This window comes from Salvelinus sp. IW2-2015, linkage group LG15 (genome assembly GCF_002910315.2).
Source record: "Salvelinus sp. IW2-2015 linkage group LG15, ASM291031v2, whole genome shotgun sequence".
Taxonomy (NCBI): domain Eukaryota; kingdom Metazoa; phylum Chordata; class Actinopteri; order Salmoniformes; family Salmonidae; genus Salvelinus; species Salvelinus sp. IW2-2015.
The window spans coordinates 63,378,865-63,399,946 of record NC_036855.1 but is presented as its reverse complement, the minus strand read 5'-3'; the positions used below and the strand labels follow the sequence as shown (position 1 = coordinate 63,399,946).

The 21,082-nt window shown below is 42.7% G+C and overlaps 1 protein-coding gene across 1 annotated transcript; it reads left to right on the top strand.

Moving 5' to 3' along the window:
- Window positions 1–525: 525 nt before the first annotated feature.
- Window positions 526–14,891, top strand: LOC111973753 (voltage-gated potassium channel KCNC1-like). Its single transcript, XM_024001140.1, has 2 exons — window positions 526–1,142; window positions 14,028–14,891. Exons 1-2 carry the CDS (start codon window positions 606–608, stop codon window positions 14,889–14,891), a joined length of 1,401 nt encoding a protein of 466 aa, XP_023856908.1. The 5' UTR covers window positions 526–605.
- Window positions 14,892–21,082: the final 6,191 nt, after the last annotated feature.

The window sequence follows — 21,082 nt, the reverse complement described above, 5'->3', positions numbered from 1 at the left end:
TGCAAGTGTCTTGTCTCAAAGACAGTGGGAGGGGGATGATGAAAGAGAGAGAGGAGAGGAGGAGGGATGGAGTGTGAGGAGTGTGCGCTCAGAGAGACTGGTGCTGTCCGTTCAGCACCACAGCTCTCATCTTTCGTTGCATGCCACAAGGGCTGTACGTTTCCCTAATTAAAAGACGGCGTGGATTTGGAACTAGGTTTTCAATATATGGAGTCATAGCCTACACACATATTTCATCAACGCTTTTCGGAGGGGTGTTCATCTTTGGTTTTGTGATGTAGCCTAACCATGAACATTTAGATTTTTTCCCATCAATTTCTGGGGCAGCCACAGGCTGCTTCTTGCTTTAGCCTACCTTGCAACTATATCAAACATCCGTTGAGGCATTGCTTTATTTTGTATTATTAAAAGTTGGGATTTATCTGAAAGCTTGAGTGGAGCCTGTGCTTTTTTGCAAGCTGAATAAAAGAAGTCGGGAAGAAATCTGCCTTCTCTTTTCCTCTTTCAACTCGAGTTCATGTGTCGGCCAGATCTCACTGCGTTGCCTCGCACATGTTTTGCAATATAATGACTGGAACCTGCTCGAGACATGCCTAAGCGACGCAATGGGACAAGGCGACGAGAACGATCGTATTGTGATTAACGTGGGAGGTATCAGACACCAGACCTACCGTAGCACCCTTCGCACATTACCGGGCACCCGGTTAGCTTGGCTCGCCGAGCCGGATGCCCACTGTCACTTTGACTACGATCCCAAGATTGAAGAATTTTTCTTTGACCGGCACCCGGGTGTGTTTGCCCACATCCTCAATTACTATAGGACGGGGAAGTTGCACTGCCCTGCAGATGTTTGCGGCCCTTTGTACGAGGAGGAGTTGGCGTTCTGGGGTATCGATGAGACCGACGTGGAACCATGTTGTTGGATGACTTATCGGCAACATCGAGAGGCCGAGGAGGCATTGGATAGCTTTGGGGGTGGCCCTCCCGAGAATTCAGAGGAGGATGGGGATGAGGAAACGCTGGGAATGATCAATAGGTTGGCTCTTGATGGACCAGATGCCAAATCCGGGGGGCATTGGCGACGTTGGCAGCGGTTGCTTTGGGCACTTTTCGAGGATCCCTATTCTTCTAAATATGCAAGGGTAAGTAAGGGTTGGAATCAGTCATCTTGAGTCAATAAAAGTTTAGATAGGCCTACTACTAGCCTGAAAAAACAATGCTTTACAATCTCTCTCTCTCTGTGCTCGCGCGCTCGTGCATGTGAGTGTGTGAAAGAGAGACATTTGCTTTAACATAGTTCCTTTCACGCTCCTCCAACGTTCACGCAAAAAAGTTGGCTTCATAGTAGCGTACTAATAAGGCTCGTGAATATTAATTGGATTTGAAGCTTAAAGTTGAAATCTGAAGTTGGTACATACCTTTTTTGACTTTAAATGAATGACATATACCCGTTGATTATTGAATAATATAACTTACAAATACCTGATTAGCTTAGTTCAACTATCGTAGCCCATCAGAACCCAAAATATAAGCTATTTTTACTTCATTGTTAAACAGGTCAATTGTAAACAAACACTGTATTGCCTAAAATGTTGTTATCATGAATGGTCAGACCTTGCATCCATAGCCCTGTCTATGAATTTGAAACTGGTTACATTACTCCAGCCCATCTCKCAGCTGTTTACCAGAACAGTGATGGGGTGGCGGCTTTGTTATTGTTTGAACTACAGATTTCCCTTTTTTATGAGTCCATCACCAGCACACAAACTATCGCTAAGTGATGATGCACTACGCTCACTCTCGTCTTGTCGCATTGCCTATGCAACATGCAGCCACCCTGCTTTCAGACCATGTGAGGTCTTATGAATTACCTCATGTGGACTAGATGAAAGAAAACTTATAATGAGAGTTTAATTGTTTAAATGCCCCTCACCGTTTTTAATGAGAACCAGGTTGTGTGTACACTGGGGGAGTTAACAAGACATGCACTTGTCTCTTTCCTAAGCTGGAACAGAATAGTGATCAAGGAGAGGAATATTTGTGACGTCAACAGTCCTACATATATTTGTCTCCTACAGATTTTGCTTATTCATTACATCGCCTGGTTGAGGCTGTCCGTGCTTCTGTAGGCTCATAGCTGCATTTATAACCTAATTATTAGCTTTGTCTAACCTTTCGGTCTCTTCTCCTTGCAATTCGACTTAGCTTTGAACAACAACACCTATCACACCTGGTATTCCCATTCCCAATGCCTTTTAGCTTCACTTGAAAACAATTCAAAAGTAGTCTCTTACTGACCCAAACGGATCCTGACCCACTGACCTGAGACAGCTGTGAGGAGATGCAGGGATCAGAAATCCATCCTCCCCTAGCTCAGCACAGGATACAACATGTTATACTATAACATCTTCAGAATGCATCTATAATCAATCAACTGGTCAATCAATCAATATGCATTATGCAGCATATGTTTTATGTTTTGGTTAGTTATTGGTCCCCTTTCTGTTCCTCGGAGACTGAGCAGTTTGCAAATTATGCAAGTGCAAGCAATCGCCTCTGCTTTGGCTCTGTCAATTTCCATTAATGCTTAGATCAATGTATATAAGTGCATCTGCTTACTCGTTTACACTGGAGCATACTGGCTTGACTCCAGCTTTTGCACCTCTCAATTCTCCTGAGGGGCAGTGATTACAATAGTGCAGGGTTGAGTAACAGTATAGTCTACCCTCTCTCTTCCACTAGCTAAGTCTATTGTCTACACTCTGGTTCTCTCATATAGCCTCCTTCCCATTTTCTCACTCTCTTTACCTGTTTCTCATTCTCAGTCTCTCATTGTGACAGTAAATCGTTGAGTTACTATGAATGACCATGTACTGGTGCCTTAGCAACTGGAGATCACATGAACCATAGAGACCATGCAGTGTACACAGACACACCATAGGGCCTTCACAGAGCATTGTGAGTGCAAAACGTGAAGCTACAGGTGTAGGATCTTAATTTGATCGCTTATGTTGCTGCGAATTTTCCTGCACCGCAGGAAATGCAGTTGAGCTTTGTGATTTACATAAATTCACTGAAAACCCACACTAACACATGGTTATATTAACAGTATTGCACTTTTCATGTAGCCTAAATTTGGTCAGCTATTAGCCTAACAGCCGATCAAGCAACATTATGGAGTAAACGTTTAAATCCTGCTGCAGCAAGATTGTTTTGTTGCGACAATCTTGCTGTACTGACCAATTATGTGAGATGAGCTAGCCAGGGAGTCGATTAGTTGTTATTAAATCCTCATTAGGCCCAATTTTGGTCAGCAGGGGCAAACGCAACACTGATCTCAGAGGAAAAACATGTTGACCGTCTGTCCTTATCTTTTGCTCCAGTAACTTTGGTTTCCTCCTATGTAAATAATATATATAGAAGGAAGAAAGGAAAGAGAGAGAATCAGATTTTTATATCCCCTTTGGAGTCTCTTTTGTTGGTGCTGGGTGACAGAAGAGGTGGCAAGAAGGACCTCATTATCACCTTTCTTAATAAACACTCAACCTCACCTCTGCCACCTCATACACCCTCCTGCCCTGCTGGCGGACATGCTGCGCTTCCACTATATCCCACTTGACAAGCAGAATTATTACCTAGGTATTACATGGTGATTAATGCAGTGCCAGTGTAGCGGCGATGTAAGTAAATGCAGTTACATACAGTACCTTTGTATGTGAAGCAGGTGTAGTTTGTATAACTAGATGTCTGTACCACTACCAACCGTTCTTGTGGACAGATATTAGTGCAGTGGTACTCATGTTGCTTTCAAACATGGCTCACATACTCTCATATACTTCCAGTGAGCACTATATTAAATTAACCTGTCTTTAGTTTGGAAGGCAATCTGAGGGAACTTAATTCAGACACGTGGCTACAACTACTAGTCGTCCTACTTATGAAAGGGGACATTGAGGCATCCTGTGCCCTTGGACTTTTGATGACTTGGCCCTTACTGCCTGGATTTGCGAGAGGGCAAATACTTTAGATTAGTTTATTGATCGATCAAATTGCTGCTCATGTAAGGATGTAAATAAATACTTAAGTAAAACATGTGTTTAAGTGGTAAGGATGATGAGAAATAACTTTGTGCAGCTGGGAGAGAAGGAAGTGCATGACTGAATGCAGTTTGGTGGGGTTTTGGGAYAGGTAGGTTAGATGTGGGTTTGTTCAGGTTAGACGTGGAAGTGGGAGCTGCTGGATGGGAATGGGTAGGAGGTTTCTTTTCACTCAGCCATGGCTGTGGGTTGTAATGTATCACTCCACGTCACATAAGAAACACAGCAGTGAGTTTATGTGGAGGGAGAGCTTCGAAATCAATATCATGCTTTTAAAGTGGACTTGTCAGCTTTAACGTGAGGAGCCTACTGACCATACAGACACCCTGCCAGCTACCACGACCTTCAGCTATCTGGGATGAAACTGCTCTTGAGTTTAGAAGGAGATCCATTCTACTTAAAAGTGCACCTACATGGAAAGTAGCTATACGTCTACGTAATCACCCTAGAGAGACAGTGTGACTGGGACGGCAGCTTCTAACCACAGAGTGAGTAACAGATCCAGGCTGAACTGAACATAGCAAGGCTGGTTGCTCCTTTGGGGGCTGGAGCGATTAGCGTTAATTAGGCCGCAGAAGCAGAGTTGGGCACAGACCCTGGTAATTAATGGAGAGAGAGAGGGAGGCATCTTATTACACAAAAGACATGCTGCATGGCTAACCTWGCCACACTTTAACAGGAAGTCATCTAGGTTTTAAGGAGATCCACACAGAGACTGGCTTGTCTGGAGGGCTGTGGCCCGAGATAGATGGACGTATTGCTTTATCAAACAACACCTGCTCTTAGTCTACCATGTGGCATGCTGTAGTACATTGAGGTTCACATGTGTAACTGTATGAACACATTATGCGCATGTAGGTGAGCATGTGCATGGTACACATCGACACAGTCCAACTCCAGTAGGGAAATGCACAAACCAATCAAAAGCTGGTCACTGGGATATCTAACACAGCTCTTTCTCCCAAAAGAAGTGGAGCAGGACACCCCTTAAAAAGCACTGGGGTTTGTCCCTGCGCTTCTGTATAATTGATTTCCCAGGCAGAGAGGAATGAGGCACCCAGCTAAAAGCACTCAAACTGGAGCAAATATTGAGGCAGAATACAGGCCTCTCACGCCACCATTACGCTGCCAAACAGAGGAAAGTTACACTCACTTGTTCTGCCTTCATCTAYAAGATAACACGGGCTCCAACAACCTTTMCTCTGAACATACACCCAACAGTCATCTGACAAATCCTAAACACCAAAACTATTTGATCTTCATGACCTTCAAAACCAGGTCGCAGTTGTAAATGAGAACTTGTTCTCAACTGGCCTACCTGGTTAAATAAAGGTGAAATAAAWWWWTTTTTAGAACACAAGATTTTCTGTCTTTCCAGTTTCAGCCTGAATGGTCAGGCGTGGTGAGGGAGTGTTTATTCAGTTTATTCATCACTTTGTCCATTAGCTATACATGCTGGCATAGCCATTACCTCAGCCAGACCATACCATCTGACATGGGGGTGTCACTCAGATTTATCCCACTGAAGATATAACCCATATAAGACTGTTCTGTAATGTTGAGCCCCCCCCTGTTTACACACTTGCCCTACTTAAGGGCAACCCAGTTTTCACAGAAAACACTAATGTGTGGCTCTCAAATAGCACTATGATTATTGAATGAACATACATGTCTTTCAATAGCTTAGTCTCATTGAAAAGAAAATAGATTAAAACTACAGTGATTTTAGCTAAGTTTTGATTGAGATTGTTTTGCATTTAAATGTTAAGTCAAACTGAATGTGTTTCTTGCTCCGTGCTAATTGGTGGACCAGAAATGGACAGACATTAGGGACAGCAGGCAGGGTGACAGCCTGTAGAAGAGCATGATTATGGACGAGGAGGGAAATTAGGCTTCACTGAAGGAAGCAGGGATATCCTCAGAACTCTGTCAACAATGTGACTAGAGGCTTTTCAACGGATCGTCATGTTTTTATCTGACATAGGCTTATTATGTCAGAATTCCCTCAGATTTGTCTGATGTTTATTCCCCTGTTCATGTTCATAAGGGTATTTATATTAAGTGTGTGTGTGACTTAAAACATATGATTTAGTATGACAAATATGATTTAACCAAGATAGCCACACAGTATACTGTACAGCAGGATGCAACTCCCACATCAATATCACAGGGGATGTTTGTGGACAATAACACACACCTACTGTATGTAGTCACTTTCTATTCGTATGTGTGGCCAAGATGATTACTGATGGATATAGGCCTGTCTGCTCCAAGACGTCTCCGTCTGGACTACTGCAACTCAATGTTGGCTGGGCTCCCCGATGTGCCATCAAACCCCTGCAAGGTATTCAGAACACTGCAGCCCGCCTGGTGTTCAACCTTTACACGTTATCCCATGTCACCCCGCTCCTCCGCACACTCCACTGGCTTCAAGTCAAAGCTTGTATACACTAGAAGACCATGGTACTTGCCTACAGAGCAGCAAGAGGAACTGCCCATCCCTACCTTCAGGCTATGCTCAAACCCTACACCACAACCCGAGCACTCCGTTCTGCAACATCAGGTCTCTTGGCCCTCCTACCCCTACGGGAGGGCAGCTCCCGCTTAGCCCAGTCCAAACTCTTCTCTGTCCTGGCACCCCAATGTTGGAACCAGCTTTCCCCTGAAGCTAGGACAGCAGAGTCCCTGCCCATCTTCCAAAAACATCTAAAACCCTACCTCTTCAAAGAGTATCTTAAATAATCCCACAGCACCCCCCCCCCCCCCCCCACTTGCACCCCCCCCTCACCTCGCCCCATTTAAAAAATACAAAAGCATTTTGTGATCTAACTCTTGCACTTTAATTTTCCCTCTTACTAGCTCTGACTTTGCTGTTATCTACTTTATTGAGGAATAATCTACTTACTGTGACTATCTTATGATGAATGCACTAACTGTAAGTCGCTCTGGATAAGAGCTTCTGCGAAATGACTAAAATGTAAATGTTTTGTGTGAATGGTGTGGGCAGCAGTGATGATGAGGAATGGCACACTGGCACTGAGCACGGGGATCACTGACACACATGGCCTAGGCAAATGTTTGTTGTGTCTGTTGCCAGGGGAGTCCATAAGCAGAGAGCAGACGTTAAACTCAGGCCATTGAGTAGCATGATGAAGCACTGTCCACGGCTTCCTTATAATGCTCACTTATTGCTATCCCTTCTGTATCTCATCATTTACTATGGTGTTTAGTCTGCCTACATATACTGTCATTCATGTTACAGTATGTTATGCCTCTGTGCTTGAGTCTCAGTAATCATAAGGGCTATTGAGCTAAGTTAGTATACATAATTAAATAATCATTTTCTATCATTTCTGTCCTCTCATCAAAATAGAGGCTTTCATAGTCGATGTGAGTAATTTACCCAAGGCAAGGCATTGGAACAGTTGGAACAGAGCCAAATTATGTGTTGGCACTGTCAAGTCACGTTATTTGAAGTGTTTTAGATAACTTAGAGCCAAACTAATTGATAGACGGTTTTAGTAAAGGCTTTACCTTTGATGTTTGTACATGGCTGGCTTAAAGAATATATAGTCAAGATGTGCAAGTTCTCATTATTCTTCTTCCTATAGTTTCAGATGACTCAGTCTGTTGTGGTTTACGTATGAATGGATTTGTATAGTTCATTATAGTGCTGTAAATTCTACATATACATTCTCTCTTTCCGATGTGCACGGTAATACAGAAAATCAGTTAAGTGGGATTGCCTGTTTCATAGCAATAACCTTTTCATGTTTTATCTCCCATCAGAGACTGCAGTAGGTGAGTGGAACAGGGAGGGAGGTGGTGGTGGAGCTCTGAGCTAACTCAGCATTCTGAGGCATCATACAGCTTCGGCAGCACACGGTTCAATCTCTACTGTCTCTACTGGCACTCTCAGATCATACTCTGACAGGGTMATCTAATTACAACCTAAAACTAAAAACAGCCAGCAAGCATTTCATCCTTGGATGCATACCATGGTTACCAATGGCTGTTACTGTGCTAACAAACGTCTTCCAAACAAATGTTCAATCAATCAGTTCAATATGACTTCCTTTTTACAGTATAAAGGATCTGATGTAGGCTATTTGTTGATTTGTTGGAGAGAAAAACCAATGTAGTCATTTTCACATTTGCATGACCTTGTCACTAAATGTGTATGTTATATAAATTTTGTTTCTGGACTTGACTGTCTGTATAGCATTAGTTTCGTTCATTGGCGATATAATATGCTTTTTAATGAATGAAAGCCACTTATGATATCAGCCGCTGATTATAATGTTTCCTTGATTCATTTATATATATATTTTTAACCTGTAACGATCTTCTTCGTCTGATGAACAGGAAGGATCGGACCAAAACGCAGCGTGGTAAGTGTTCATGCTTTATTGGAAAAACTGAACACTAAATACAAAATAACAAAGTGAATCAACAAAAATCTAAACAGACCTGAAAGGTGCTACAACACAAAACAGAAAACAACTACCCACAAACCACAGGTGGGGAAAAGGCAATAAAATGCAAATTAATTACTTAAAAATCATACAATGTGATTTTCTGGATTTTTGTTTTAGATTCCGTCTCTCACAGTTGATGTGTACCTATGATGAAAATTATAGACCTCTACATGCTTTGTAAGTAGGAAAACCTGCAAAATCGGCAGTGTATCAAATACTTGTTCTCCCCACTGTAGCTGAAACCAAGATTGCTTAGTCAGTCACTTCTAACCTTCCCATAAGCCACCTTGGTTGGTTAACAGGATGGTCTTTTACTTAGTTTCCCAGATGCCAGGTAGATGAGACAATGAGGCATTGTTCTTAACTCTTCCAGGCTCTCTCTATCTCGAGTTACACACACCACATCTTGTCTATAGAATGCTAGCTTTTAGGTTTTTATCACCAACAAAAGTCAATTGTCAGCTTCAAGCTATCTCTAGTAGAACCCATGTCCTCAACACCCAGACTAGCTGCAGGGTGCTAGAGTGGAGACCATAAAACACAGCATTAGCAGGACAGAAATATCTTACTGTTCGTTAAGTAAATAATTGTTACATATCCAACAAATAAGGTGAATACATATTTTTTTCCTCACACTGGTCACCTGTGGGAATCAAACCCACAACCTTAGCATTGCAAGTGCCATGATCTACCAACTGAGCCACACGGCACCTAATGTGCTTTCTCTCCTCTCTCTCATGTAGATTCATGCCTAATAACATTTAGGAACACGAACTCAAACAAACACACTTTACTTAAAAAAACACACTATATATCAAAAACATAAGTATTTATCTACAATTACACATACTGCATGTAATACACACGCATAAACAGGCAATACATTGTCACAAACGCATACAGTAAGCACAAAGGCAGATGGATGGAGGGAAAGGTYGTTACATAAGAGAACGTGACATGCTTTCATCTCTAGGAGGCATGAGTCTAAAAGAGACGGAGAGTGTGGGAGGGGTTGTAGGAGAGAAGGGTCTGGTTGCAGTTTTATTTTGTTTAGCATTGACTCAATGCTGTCTCCTACACTTACAATGGCACTGTGACAGAAGCATATACAGATATAGGATCTTAATTTGAGCCAGTTTTATAAAGCAGGAAAATAATCTTGCAGCAACAGGACATTTGAAATATTATGTGTATTATAACTAATGGACATTTCTTGCAGGGGCTGATGCATTTTTCGTGAGGGCAAATTATGTCTGAAATGCCAAACTTTAGAAGCCTTATTTATACTAAATAACACTACAAGTTTGCATTTCAGCAACAAAAGAGTGATCAAATTAAGATCCTACATCTGTAACTTACTTCCAACATTTCCTGATTTAAGCATTTGATATACTTGACATGTACACGCTTTCTGTGGCACAGTCTACGTTGCAGCCTTTTAACTTAATTACATAGTAAATACACAATCTCAATGCATCCTCTCAAATAAACGACATGCTTGCGATGTTGTTGTGTATTGTTAGATATTACTGCACTGTTGGAACTAGGAACACAAGCATTCTGCTACATCCGGAAGAACATCTGATAATGTATGCGTATGCGACCAATACAATTTGCAGAGTAGAACCCACAGCAAATCCAAATATTTTGTGCTCAATACCATTGATTTAATTCCATATTGAATGTTAATATCCATGCAGTATTCTGCTCAGTGGTTGTGTCCTTAAACTAGCAGGTACAGCACACTGCCAAGTGTCACACTCAGACTTACATACAGTATTTCTTATGGTCACATTTCTGTCTTTATTCATCTCTGTCCATTAATCTTCTTATTTAGTGGTGTTGTTGTTAATTCAGTTCCATGTAGCAGAGGCTTGGTAGTGAAGCTGCTGGGTGTTTATTTCCCAACGGTATGGCTCCTATAACCATCTCTGATGAGTGTGTGATGTGTTCTTACGAAAGGCCTGCTGATTGGTTTCCTTGGAGGAAGGTTATATTCTCAGTTATAAACTCAGCGTTGTCTTTGGCTCCCTCCCACTGAAGGGCGAGGCCTGCCAGCCTAGACACAAAGGGAAAAGAACCACCCTCTCAGAGCTGAGAGGTGCAGTGCAAGTGCTTGCTTGCTCTGGTCAGTCTGCAGTGTAGACATTATGTTTGGGTCGGCGTCAGTTCTGTGCATGGGATTGTATGAGTGGGATTGTAGGTAGGTAGTCCTGTGTAGGCGGTTCCTTCACCTGTAATGCAAACAGGACAATGGCTCATGTTCAGCACTTATAATACTTATTTGCTCCAAACCGGAATGATACAGATAAAGGATCTTAATTTGATCCCCCTGTTGCAGGAGAGCTTTCCCTCAATGCAGGACATTTAAAACGTGTAGTGTAATTGAGGTTTAAAGGTTTCTGAAGGTCATTTCCACTTTGAAATTTCAGACTTGATTTTCCCTTACGAAAAATGTATCAATCCTTACAAAAATGTCCATTAATTATAATACACATAATCAATCTAATTTCCTGTTTCTGAAGGATTATCTTCCTGTTGTAGCAAATTAGCTCAAATTAAGATCTTACATCTATCTGTATGTCATGTATTTTGAGTTATTTTGACTTGCCTATTATAGTGGTGGAAATTTGACTCCCTAATGGTTCATTCAAATGACTTCCTGGCTTTCTGTAACACTGATTTATCACAACTCAACAAGCTAATCACACATCTATTACGGAAACACCCCCACATCCAAACCATGACAACATACAGTAATTCACATGTGTGTTATAATGCACTTTGCCTCTCATTTATAGTAAGACACTCGCTCGTTAGTTTTCTGTAAATGTTGCTGATACATGTTCTGTTGTGAACACCAGGGAAAATATAATTCCGCTACCATTTTCCACCAAATACATCACAATCTGCCTTGGATGATGTTTACACACTCAGCCATGCATGCTAACAAGCACATGCTCTCACACACACGCTCAGACACCTTCATGCATGCACACACATTGTTTGTGCTGCAGGTCAGAGGTAAGAACGAGGAAGGGTGCCTCTCATGTTGGCTCAATGTATTGTAATATGAGATTAGAAGTTTGTCTCAAGATAAAGCTTTTAGAGAATGCATTTAGGATACATATTGCGCACATGTCATGATACCAGTCTGTCTAGAAGTTCCTCAATGATGTGTTGAATGATGTGTCAATGATGTGTCAAGTTCCTTCATGAGTGAACAATATGATACTTTTCCAATGTTCCAGGTGTTCCTCTGACAGCTGCATATCATACTTTATTAATAATGATGTTGCTGTATTGATACGGATAGTTGATCATGTTGAAGAAAATGTTGGTTGTTCTGAGAACAATGTCACATGGACTTAGACGTTGGATATTCTGCACAGGAAGTTGACAGCAGTTAGTATTGATTCTCAGTCCAATGACAGGTCTCAGTAATTAAGTCCATCCAGGGATGCTGCTGATCTATTTTCASACCAGTGAAATAATGGAAGCAAGTCTGTCACCTTTGCTGGGCTTGTGAGAGAAAATGTTGTGGTGACAAGGACAGTAACACTCTCTTCTCTTCCTTCTGGCCTTACCACAACCTGTCTTCATTTCAGAAACCCAACCAGAAGGTTATTTTTATGTGGAGGACAGGACATATGGAAACAGTCAGAGTGTGAAAACAAAGTCATTGAATTTAATTTACACTTGTGGATTGAAGTGTTATTGTGGTTGTTGTTGCTGCAGTGGTTGTCGTGGTTGTTGTTATTGTTGTTGCTGCTGTAGTTGTTGTTGTTGTCAATGTCTAGTGTGTGTTGCATGTGTGTCAGAATGAGAGTGAGAGTGTGAATGAATGTGTGTGTTTCTAAGAAAGAAATCGCAGTGGGCTTTTTGTCTTTCAGACATCACCCTCCCTGTCATGTGTGCCGTCATCTCCAGGCCTCTGCTGCATCAGGCGGGTGGAGGTGGCATATCTAATGTACCCTTTTATCAATTTCATTAGCACACATTGCAGAAGGGCCTGCAGCTTGCAAAGCCTTCAACAACAATAGGCCTTATCAGAGTGAATCGCTCTGGCACAGTTTCTTTAAATGTAATGACTTTCTCTCAGTTTAATGAGTCAGTCAGACTGTCTGTATTGTCTTTTCTGTCTCTGATTCTGTATCTGATTGTATCAGTGGAACACAAGGTACATTTACTACCCTGAATGAAACCTACTGGAAAAAGGCACTGCATAGGTTCAGTGTAAAGGGTTAACTAGAATATGTTTTTTTGTGCCTTTTTCCATTATACAAGCCTCTCAAYGGTCACTGGAGGTTAACTAGACCACTTCATTTCTCAACACCCCGGTGTGCTTCTTTTGTCAATTAATCCTTTCTCCCGGGAGGTTGTTGTTGTTATTGTGAGTATCAGGGTTGTAAGGTGTGCAAGTATTATACTGTTTGGAGTTGAAAAGATCAATTTGATTGACCCTTTATATTGACATTGCTTTGGCTCAGTTTGTTAAAAGTCAAGGATGTTGGAAGTTGTGTACCATGCACAAAAACTACTGTCTTGGAAAAATAACCTAATTGTCATGTGTTCTTCTATAATGGAATCACTAAGCCCTTCATGTCCAGGTAGGACCCTGGCTCTATCACTACTGTAGTGTGGTTGTAGTGTATGTGCCTGGCAGTGCCTGCCTCCTCTCAGACCTGGACCTGTTTAAAGATACAGTCCGGGATCTTAAGCAAAACAAAATCTTAACATAGTGTACGAATTGGATTCGTAACATATCACACGAATTAGATGATGTAGTACACAATTAGATGATGTAGTACACAAAAAACTGGGACCTGTTTTGGCTCATGAGCACCACTTTCAAAACTACTGGCTGAAATGATTCAAAAGTTCTGGAGCATCGCTTTAATAGTCCAGTGGTGTTAAGTGGAGTTATGCAACACAATCAGTCTCTTCTGGCAGCAGCAGCACTGCTGTCAGCCCTAATCTGTGGGCAGCAGTGTATAGCGGCCTATACATTAAGGACTATGCATTAAAACACCATTCAAAATGTATGAGGTGGCACTGTCAGATGTTATCGTTTGGGCCAGATGCCATGGTGAACACAGTGCCCTCCCGGAAATAATACCTTAAGTGCTGGCGCAAAAGCTGACCCAGAAACAAGCTTTCCCCTGTACAGTACATAACATCCCCCTCCGTCCCTCCCCTCCTCCCTGCAGGCCCCGCGAGTACTAGCAACTCCCTTACCGGTGGAGCTCCACAGTTTAGGTGTACGCCCTTTCAAGTGACACTCAGTTAAGAGTACTGACCTAGATGTGTGTTGTAGGACTGAAGAGAGCTGTGGGGGTGTTCTAGTGCTCTGTTCCTTCACGTTTGTATTCTAAGCTCCCTCGCTTATAATCTCTCCCTCTCTCTTTCCCTCTCCCTCCTTCTCTCCCTCCCTCTCATCTCTCCCTTGCAGTGGATAGCCTTCGCCTCCCTGTTCTTCATCCTGGTTTCCATCACCACCTTCTGCCTGGAGACACACGAGGCCTTCAACCCCATCATCAACCGGACGGAAATTGACCCGCTGGACAACAGCACACGGGTCTACCAGGAGACTGAGACCGTGGTCTTCCTCACCTATATAGAGGGGGTCTGTGTGCTGTGGTTTACATTTGAGTTCATAATGCGAGTGACWTTCTGTCCGAGCAAGCTGGAGTTTTTCCGTAACACCCTCAACATCATCGACTTTATTGCCATCATGCCCTTCTACCTGGAGGTGGGGCTGAGTGGGCTCTCTTCCAAGGCGGCTAAGGATGTACTGGGTTTCCTACGYGTGGTACGCTTTGTCCGGATCCTCCGGATCTTTAAGCTGACTCGGCACTTTGTGGGACTGCGTGTCCTGGGTCATACACTCCGAGCCAGCACCAATGAGTTCCTGCTCCTCATCATCTTCCTCGCCCTGGGTGTGCTCATTTTCGCCACTATGATCTACTATGCTGAAAGGATTGGTGCCAAGCCCAATGAYCCCCGAGCCAGCGAGCACACGCACTTCAAGAACATTCCTATTGGATTCTGGTGGGCGGTGGTGACCATGACAACCCTTGGCTATGGAGACATGTACCCTCAGACATGGTCTGGCATGCTGGTGGGAGCGCTGTGTGCTCTGGCTGGTGTGCTGACTATCGCCATGCCAGTGCCTGTTATTGTCAATAACTTTGGGATGTATTACTCCCTGGCGATGGCCAAGCAGAAGTTACCAAAGAAAAAGAACAGTCATATCCGTCTCGTGCCTCCAACTTCTGCTGTGTCTCCCCCGAATTACGCGGTAAGTCGGAGGTAACCTCACCTCACCACAGCACGCAGGACGACACATGGCCCCTGGCCCCACAAGAACCGCCAGAGAGATCTTAGAAAAAACAGAACAGGTAGGAAAACTTTCTGCCAAATGTCCATCTGAATCTCAATGAAAAGAAAAGGAATGCTCAAAGAACAGACTGAACTCCCCTGGCTTCACACCAACCTCCTCCTCCTACTCATCCTCCTCTCTCCACTCATCCTCCTCTCTCCTCCTCCTCCTCCTGCTAACTCACCAGGCAGAAAAAACAGCCATTCTCCACACCAGGAGCCATTGAATGTGGGAGCCCCTACATGGCAGTTATGTTGACCAGTGACCACTCCACAAATACACATATGTTATCAACTCTACTGCCCACTCGCCAGACATTATCAACTCATACCACACCAGCCAAACTCATACCAGACCAGACCAAACCTCATACCAGACCAGACCAAACCTCATACCACACCAGACCAAACCTCATGCCAGAATCAAACCAAACTCAACCATACCACGACATACCTCCCACACCAACCATACACACAGCACCAACAACTACATCCAGACCAAACCCCAAAACCTCACGCAGATCGCAGATAGACCCAAACCTCATACCACACCAGACCAAACCTCACACCCACACCACACTACACCAGACCAAACCTCATACCACACCAGACCAAACCTCATGCCAGATGCAGACCAAACCCATACCACACCAGACCAATCTCCCACTCAACTACCTTTTCATCTCTACCCTGACCAGTTTAATGCAGTGATAAAACATTAAAGGTAATGGAATGGAAAATACATCACAATTCATGAATCACACATAAGACTATCACACCCATGCATTTATGATATTTCCTAGTTAACTTATCTGCTTGTGTGCTGTCTCAGGAAAAATACTCTGGCAGTGCTGTGAAACAAGTTAAAGCCTGCAGACATATTGTTCATTTGGCTGATTGCCAAATGTATTTGTATGATGCATAGGTCAGGTAGCAGAATAGGAAGCTTTTCAGAAACAATATATTATATATATTATATATATATATATATATATACAGTTGAAGTCAGAAGATTACATACAGCCAATACATTTAAACTCAGTTTTTTCACAATTCCCTGACATTTAATCCAAGTAAGAATTCCCTGTGTTATGTCAGTTAGGATCACCACTTAATTTAAGCATGTGATATGTCAGGAAATTAGTAGAGAGAATGATTTATTTCAGTTTTATTCTTTCATCACATTCCCAGTGGGTCAGAAGTTACATACACTCAATTAGTATTTGGTAGCATTGCCTTTAAAATTGTTTAACTTGGGTCAAACGTTACGGGTAGCCTTCCACAAGCTTCCACAATAAGTTGGGTGACTTTTGGCCCATTCCTCCTGACGAGCTGGTGTAACTGAGTCAGGTTTGTATGGCCTCCTTACTCACACACACACATTTCAGTTCTGTCCACAAATTGTCTATAGGTTTGAGGTCAGGGCTTTGTGATGATGGCCACTCACAAAAGCCTTCGACTTGTTGTCCTTAAGCCATTTTGCCAAACAACTTTTGGAAGTCTGCTTGGGTCATTGTCCATTTGGAAGGACCCCATTTCGCGACCAAGCTTTAACTTCCTGACTGATGGTCTTGAGATGTTGGCTTCAATATATCCACATAATTTTCCATCCTCATGATGCCATCTATTTTGTGAAGTGCACCAGTCCCTCTGCTGCAGCAAAGCACCCCACATACATGTGCTACCACCCCTGTGTTTCAGCGGTTGGGATGGGTGTCTTCGGCCTTTGCAAGCGTCCCTTGTTTTCCTCCGAACATTAACGATGGTCATTACTGGCCAACAGTTCTAATCCAAAAAGTAGCGCTCTTTGTCCCATGTGCAGTTGGGCAAACCGTAGTCTGGCTTTTTATTGACGTGTTTTGGAGCAGTGGCTTCTTCCTTGCTGAGCGGCCTTTCAGCTTAGTGTCGAATAAATAGGACTCTGTGGATATAGATACTTTGTACCTGTTTCCTCAGCATCTTCACAAGGTCCTTTGCTGTTGTTCTGGATTGATTCGCACTTTCGCACCATAAGTAACGTTCATCTCTAGGAGACAGAATGCGTCTCCTTCCTGAGCGGTATAGAACTGCGTTACTATTGTTTGTACAGATGAACATGGGTCCTTTCAGTGCATTTGGAAATTTGCTCCCAAGGATGAACAGACTTGTGGAGGCTCTACATTTTTTTACTGAGGTCTTGGTTGATTTGTTTTGATTTTCCCATGATGTCAAGCAAAGAGGCACTGAGTTGAAGGTAGGCCTTGAAATACATCCACCAGTACACCTCAATGGACCAAATTTGTAAATTAGCCATATCAGAGCTTCTAAAGCCATGACATCATTTTCTGAACTTTCCAAGCTGTTCAAAAGGCATGCAAGCTTAGTGGATGTAAACTTCTGACCCCACTGGAATTGTGATTCAGTGAATTTATATAGTGTTAAGATATTCTGTCTGTAAACAATTGTTGGAAAAATTACTTGTGTCATGCACAAAGTAGATGTCCTAACCGACTTGCCAAAACTATAGTTTGTTAACAAGAAATTTGTGGAGTGGTTGAAAAACGAGTTTCAATGACACCAACTTAAGTGTATGTAAACTTCTGACTTCAACTGTATATATTCACTACCGGTCATAAGCTTTAGAACACCTACTCATTCAAGTGTTTGTCTTTATCTTTACTATTAAATAACACAAATGGAATCATGTAGTAACCAAAAAAGTTTAAACAAATCAAAATGTATTTCATATTTGAGATTCTTCAAATAGCCACCCTTTGCCTTGATGACAGCTTTGCACGCTCTTGGCATTCTCTCAACCAGCTTCATGAGGTAGTCACCTGGAATGCATTTCAATTAGCAGGTGTGCCTTCTTAAAAGTTAATTTGTGGAATGTCTTTCCTTCTTAATGAATTTGAGCCTATCAGTTGTGTTGTGACAAGGTAGGGGGGTATACAGAAGATAGCCCTATTTGGTAAAAGACCATCCATATTATGGCAAGAACAGCTCAAATAAGCAAAGAGAAATGACAGTACATCATTACTTTAAGACATGAAGGTCAGTCAATACGGAACATTTCAAGAACTTTGKAAGTTTCTTCAAGWGCAGTCRCAAAAAACATCAAGCGCTATGATGAAACTGGCTCTCATGAGGACCGCCACCTGAATGGAAGACTCAGAGTTACCTCTGCTGCAGAGGATAAGTTTATTAGAGTTACTAGCCCAAATAAATGCTTCACGGAGTTCAAGTAACAGACACATCTCAACATCAACTGTTCAGAGGAGACTGCGTGAATCAGGCCTTCATGGTCGAATTGCTGCAATGAAACCACTACTAAAGGACACCAATAATAAGAAGAGACTTGTTTGGTCCAAGAAACACGAGCAATGGACATTAGACTGGTGGAAATTTGTCCTTYGGTCTGGAGTCCAAATTTGAGATTTTTGGTTCCAGCTGACGTGTCTTTTTGAAATGCGGTGTGGGTGAATGGATAATCTCTGCATGTGTATTTCCCACTGTAAAGTATGGAGGAGGAGGTGTTATGGTGTGGGGGTGCTTTGCTGGTTACACTGTCTGTGATTTGTTTAGAATTCAAGGCACACTTAACCAGCATGGCTACCATAGCATTCTGCAACGACACGCCATCCCATCTGGTTTGGGCTTAGTGGGACTATCGTTTGTTTTTCAACAGGACAATGACCCAACACATCTCCAGGCTTCGTAAGGGCTATTTTACCAAGAAGGAGAGTGATGGAGTGCTGCATCAGATGACCTGGCCTCCACAATCCCCTGACCTCAACCAAATTGAGATGGTTTGGGATGAGTCGGACCGCAGAGTGAAGGAAAAGCAGCCTTCACTGTGCTTAGCATATGTGGGAACTCCTTCAAGACAGTTTGAAAGCATTACAGGTGAAGCTGGTTGAGTGAATGTAAAGAGTGTGCAAAGCTGTCATCAATGCAATGAGTGGCTATTTAAAGAATCTCAAATATAAAATATATTTTGATTTGTTTAACACTTGTTTGGTTACTACATGATTCCATATATGTTGTTTCATAGTTTTGATGTTTTCACTATTATTCTACGATGTAGAAAATAGTAAAAATAAAGAAAAACCCTTGAATGAGTAGGTGCTCTAAAACTTTTGACCGGTAGTGTAGATACATATTTTTTAACAGCGAATGCTTTTATTTCACAGTTAACTTGTTGAACTAACATTGCACCAGTGATATCGCACTCTAGAAATTACTGCAATAAAAGAGACAGCCTGGTTTCCTGGAGACCTGTGTGTCTAACCTGTGTGACTCATAGGGGAAGTTGGACAAAGACAGCAGAGAGTGGGCGTTTCCCTCAGAGAACCTATCAATTTGCAGGAGGTCCCTTGGATGGATGATGACTGCGTTGCTCTTTCATGTTTTTCTGCTTGGTGACCAGGCCAGCTGTGGTGAGCACAAGCAGCTTTGGGCGATTCTCAGTTACTCACAGGCTGATATACTGTACATCGCCTGCTCATGATAGGGATAGGGCCCAACTGATTCCATTGGGTTCCCTCTTCTATTAAATAGTGTAAGTAGTGTGTATATATGCCCTGCCACGAGGGCCTAAAGTGGCCATGAGTGCATCTGGTGATGGCTCCTTATTTACTGCCACATGTTACGGCCAAGCATCATTCCACTCTATGTCTATGACTAACAGTCCTCTGAGCACTCTCACACACACACACACAAAAAGCACTGCACCCCTCGCTCGCTGGCTGTACTMCTGTTTATAATAGAAYCCTTTATAACTTTATAATGAATGTTTTCCCTGGAGAGTTGTGATCCAAGATGTCCCACTTACAAGGTGTCTCTACTGATTAGATTCCAACGATACTATTCATTGATAGTTATTTGTTTGTAACAAACCAATTTAGATTACCTTGACCTCTATCTGCACCTTTACTTTGTAGCCTGTCAGATGGCGTCTACACGCTGAGCCATCAGGGCCTGTCACCTGACCTGACTCCCTGCAGAGAGAACAACCAGAGGTGACATAATGACCTGTCTGCTGGAGGAGAGAGGAAAAACATTAACAAGTGTCACACTTCCTGACTTCCTGACTTTGCCTAGTCATATGATACAGGATGTGCATAAGTCTCATTAGCATGAGGGATATGCTCAATAGAAATATGTTCGCACTTATTTGGTCACTAATCATTCTTTGCATTCAGCCAGTGTAGATTAATGGAGAAGCAAGTTTGAATCAGTGCAAGTTTCGTGGGGCAGAACTGAAGTTCTTATCTGGTGCAATGTGCGTTTGCTAGTGGACACTGTTTGTTCATGGCAAACAATGCATGGCACAGAAAAAAGATTGGGGGAAATAAAGTATTGACATTAAGTGTAATCGATTGGTTTTCTCCTCCTCGTGTGGAGGTAGGGATGCAGGGATCGGTAAGCAGAGAGTATAGACGTCAGGCTTTTTAGTGGGTGGGAATGACAGAGTGATATGATGGGTTTTTTAATATATGATCACAAGGAGACGTGAGACACTGAATAAACTCAGCCACAATGTGTATACATATTTAAACCAAAATATTTACAAAGAGAAGTAGTGCCGACCTTTGAAACATGAGAGACGTGTCCATTAGTTGTTCAAGATCGGACGAAGTCGTGACCACCCAAAGCGAACAGACTAGACAAACGAAACAGTCCATGTGGTACAAACACCTGACACGGAAGACAACACCCACAGAATCCCAAACACAAAACGAAGCCACTATATATGATTCTCTATCAGTGGACAACGATTGACAGCTGCTCTGATTGAGAACCATATTAGGCTGAACACAGAAACAGACAAACTAGACACACAACATAGAATGCCAACACCCAGCTCAATCCTGCCCAACACTAAAACAAGGCACAAGACATAAGAACTCTGATCAGGACGTTACAGTACCGCCCCCTCCTGAGGTGCGGACTGCCGGAACGCACCCCTAAAACCAGAAGGATGGTGTCTGTGGTGTCTGGGGCGATCTGGAATGTGCTGAAGTGTGGTTGCTAGGGCTCGGGGGCCGGAGCAGGTGGACGAGGACATAGCAAAACTCCACTAATTTTGTTTGCTTAATTGTGTTCCCTACTTACTCGACCTTTTTTTGGAGTTGGCGACTCGCC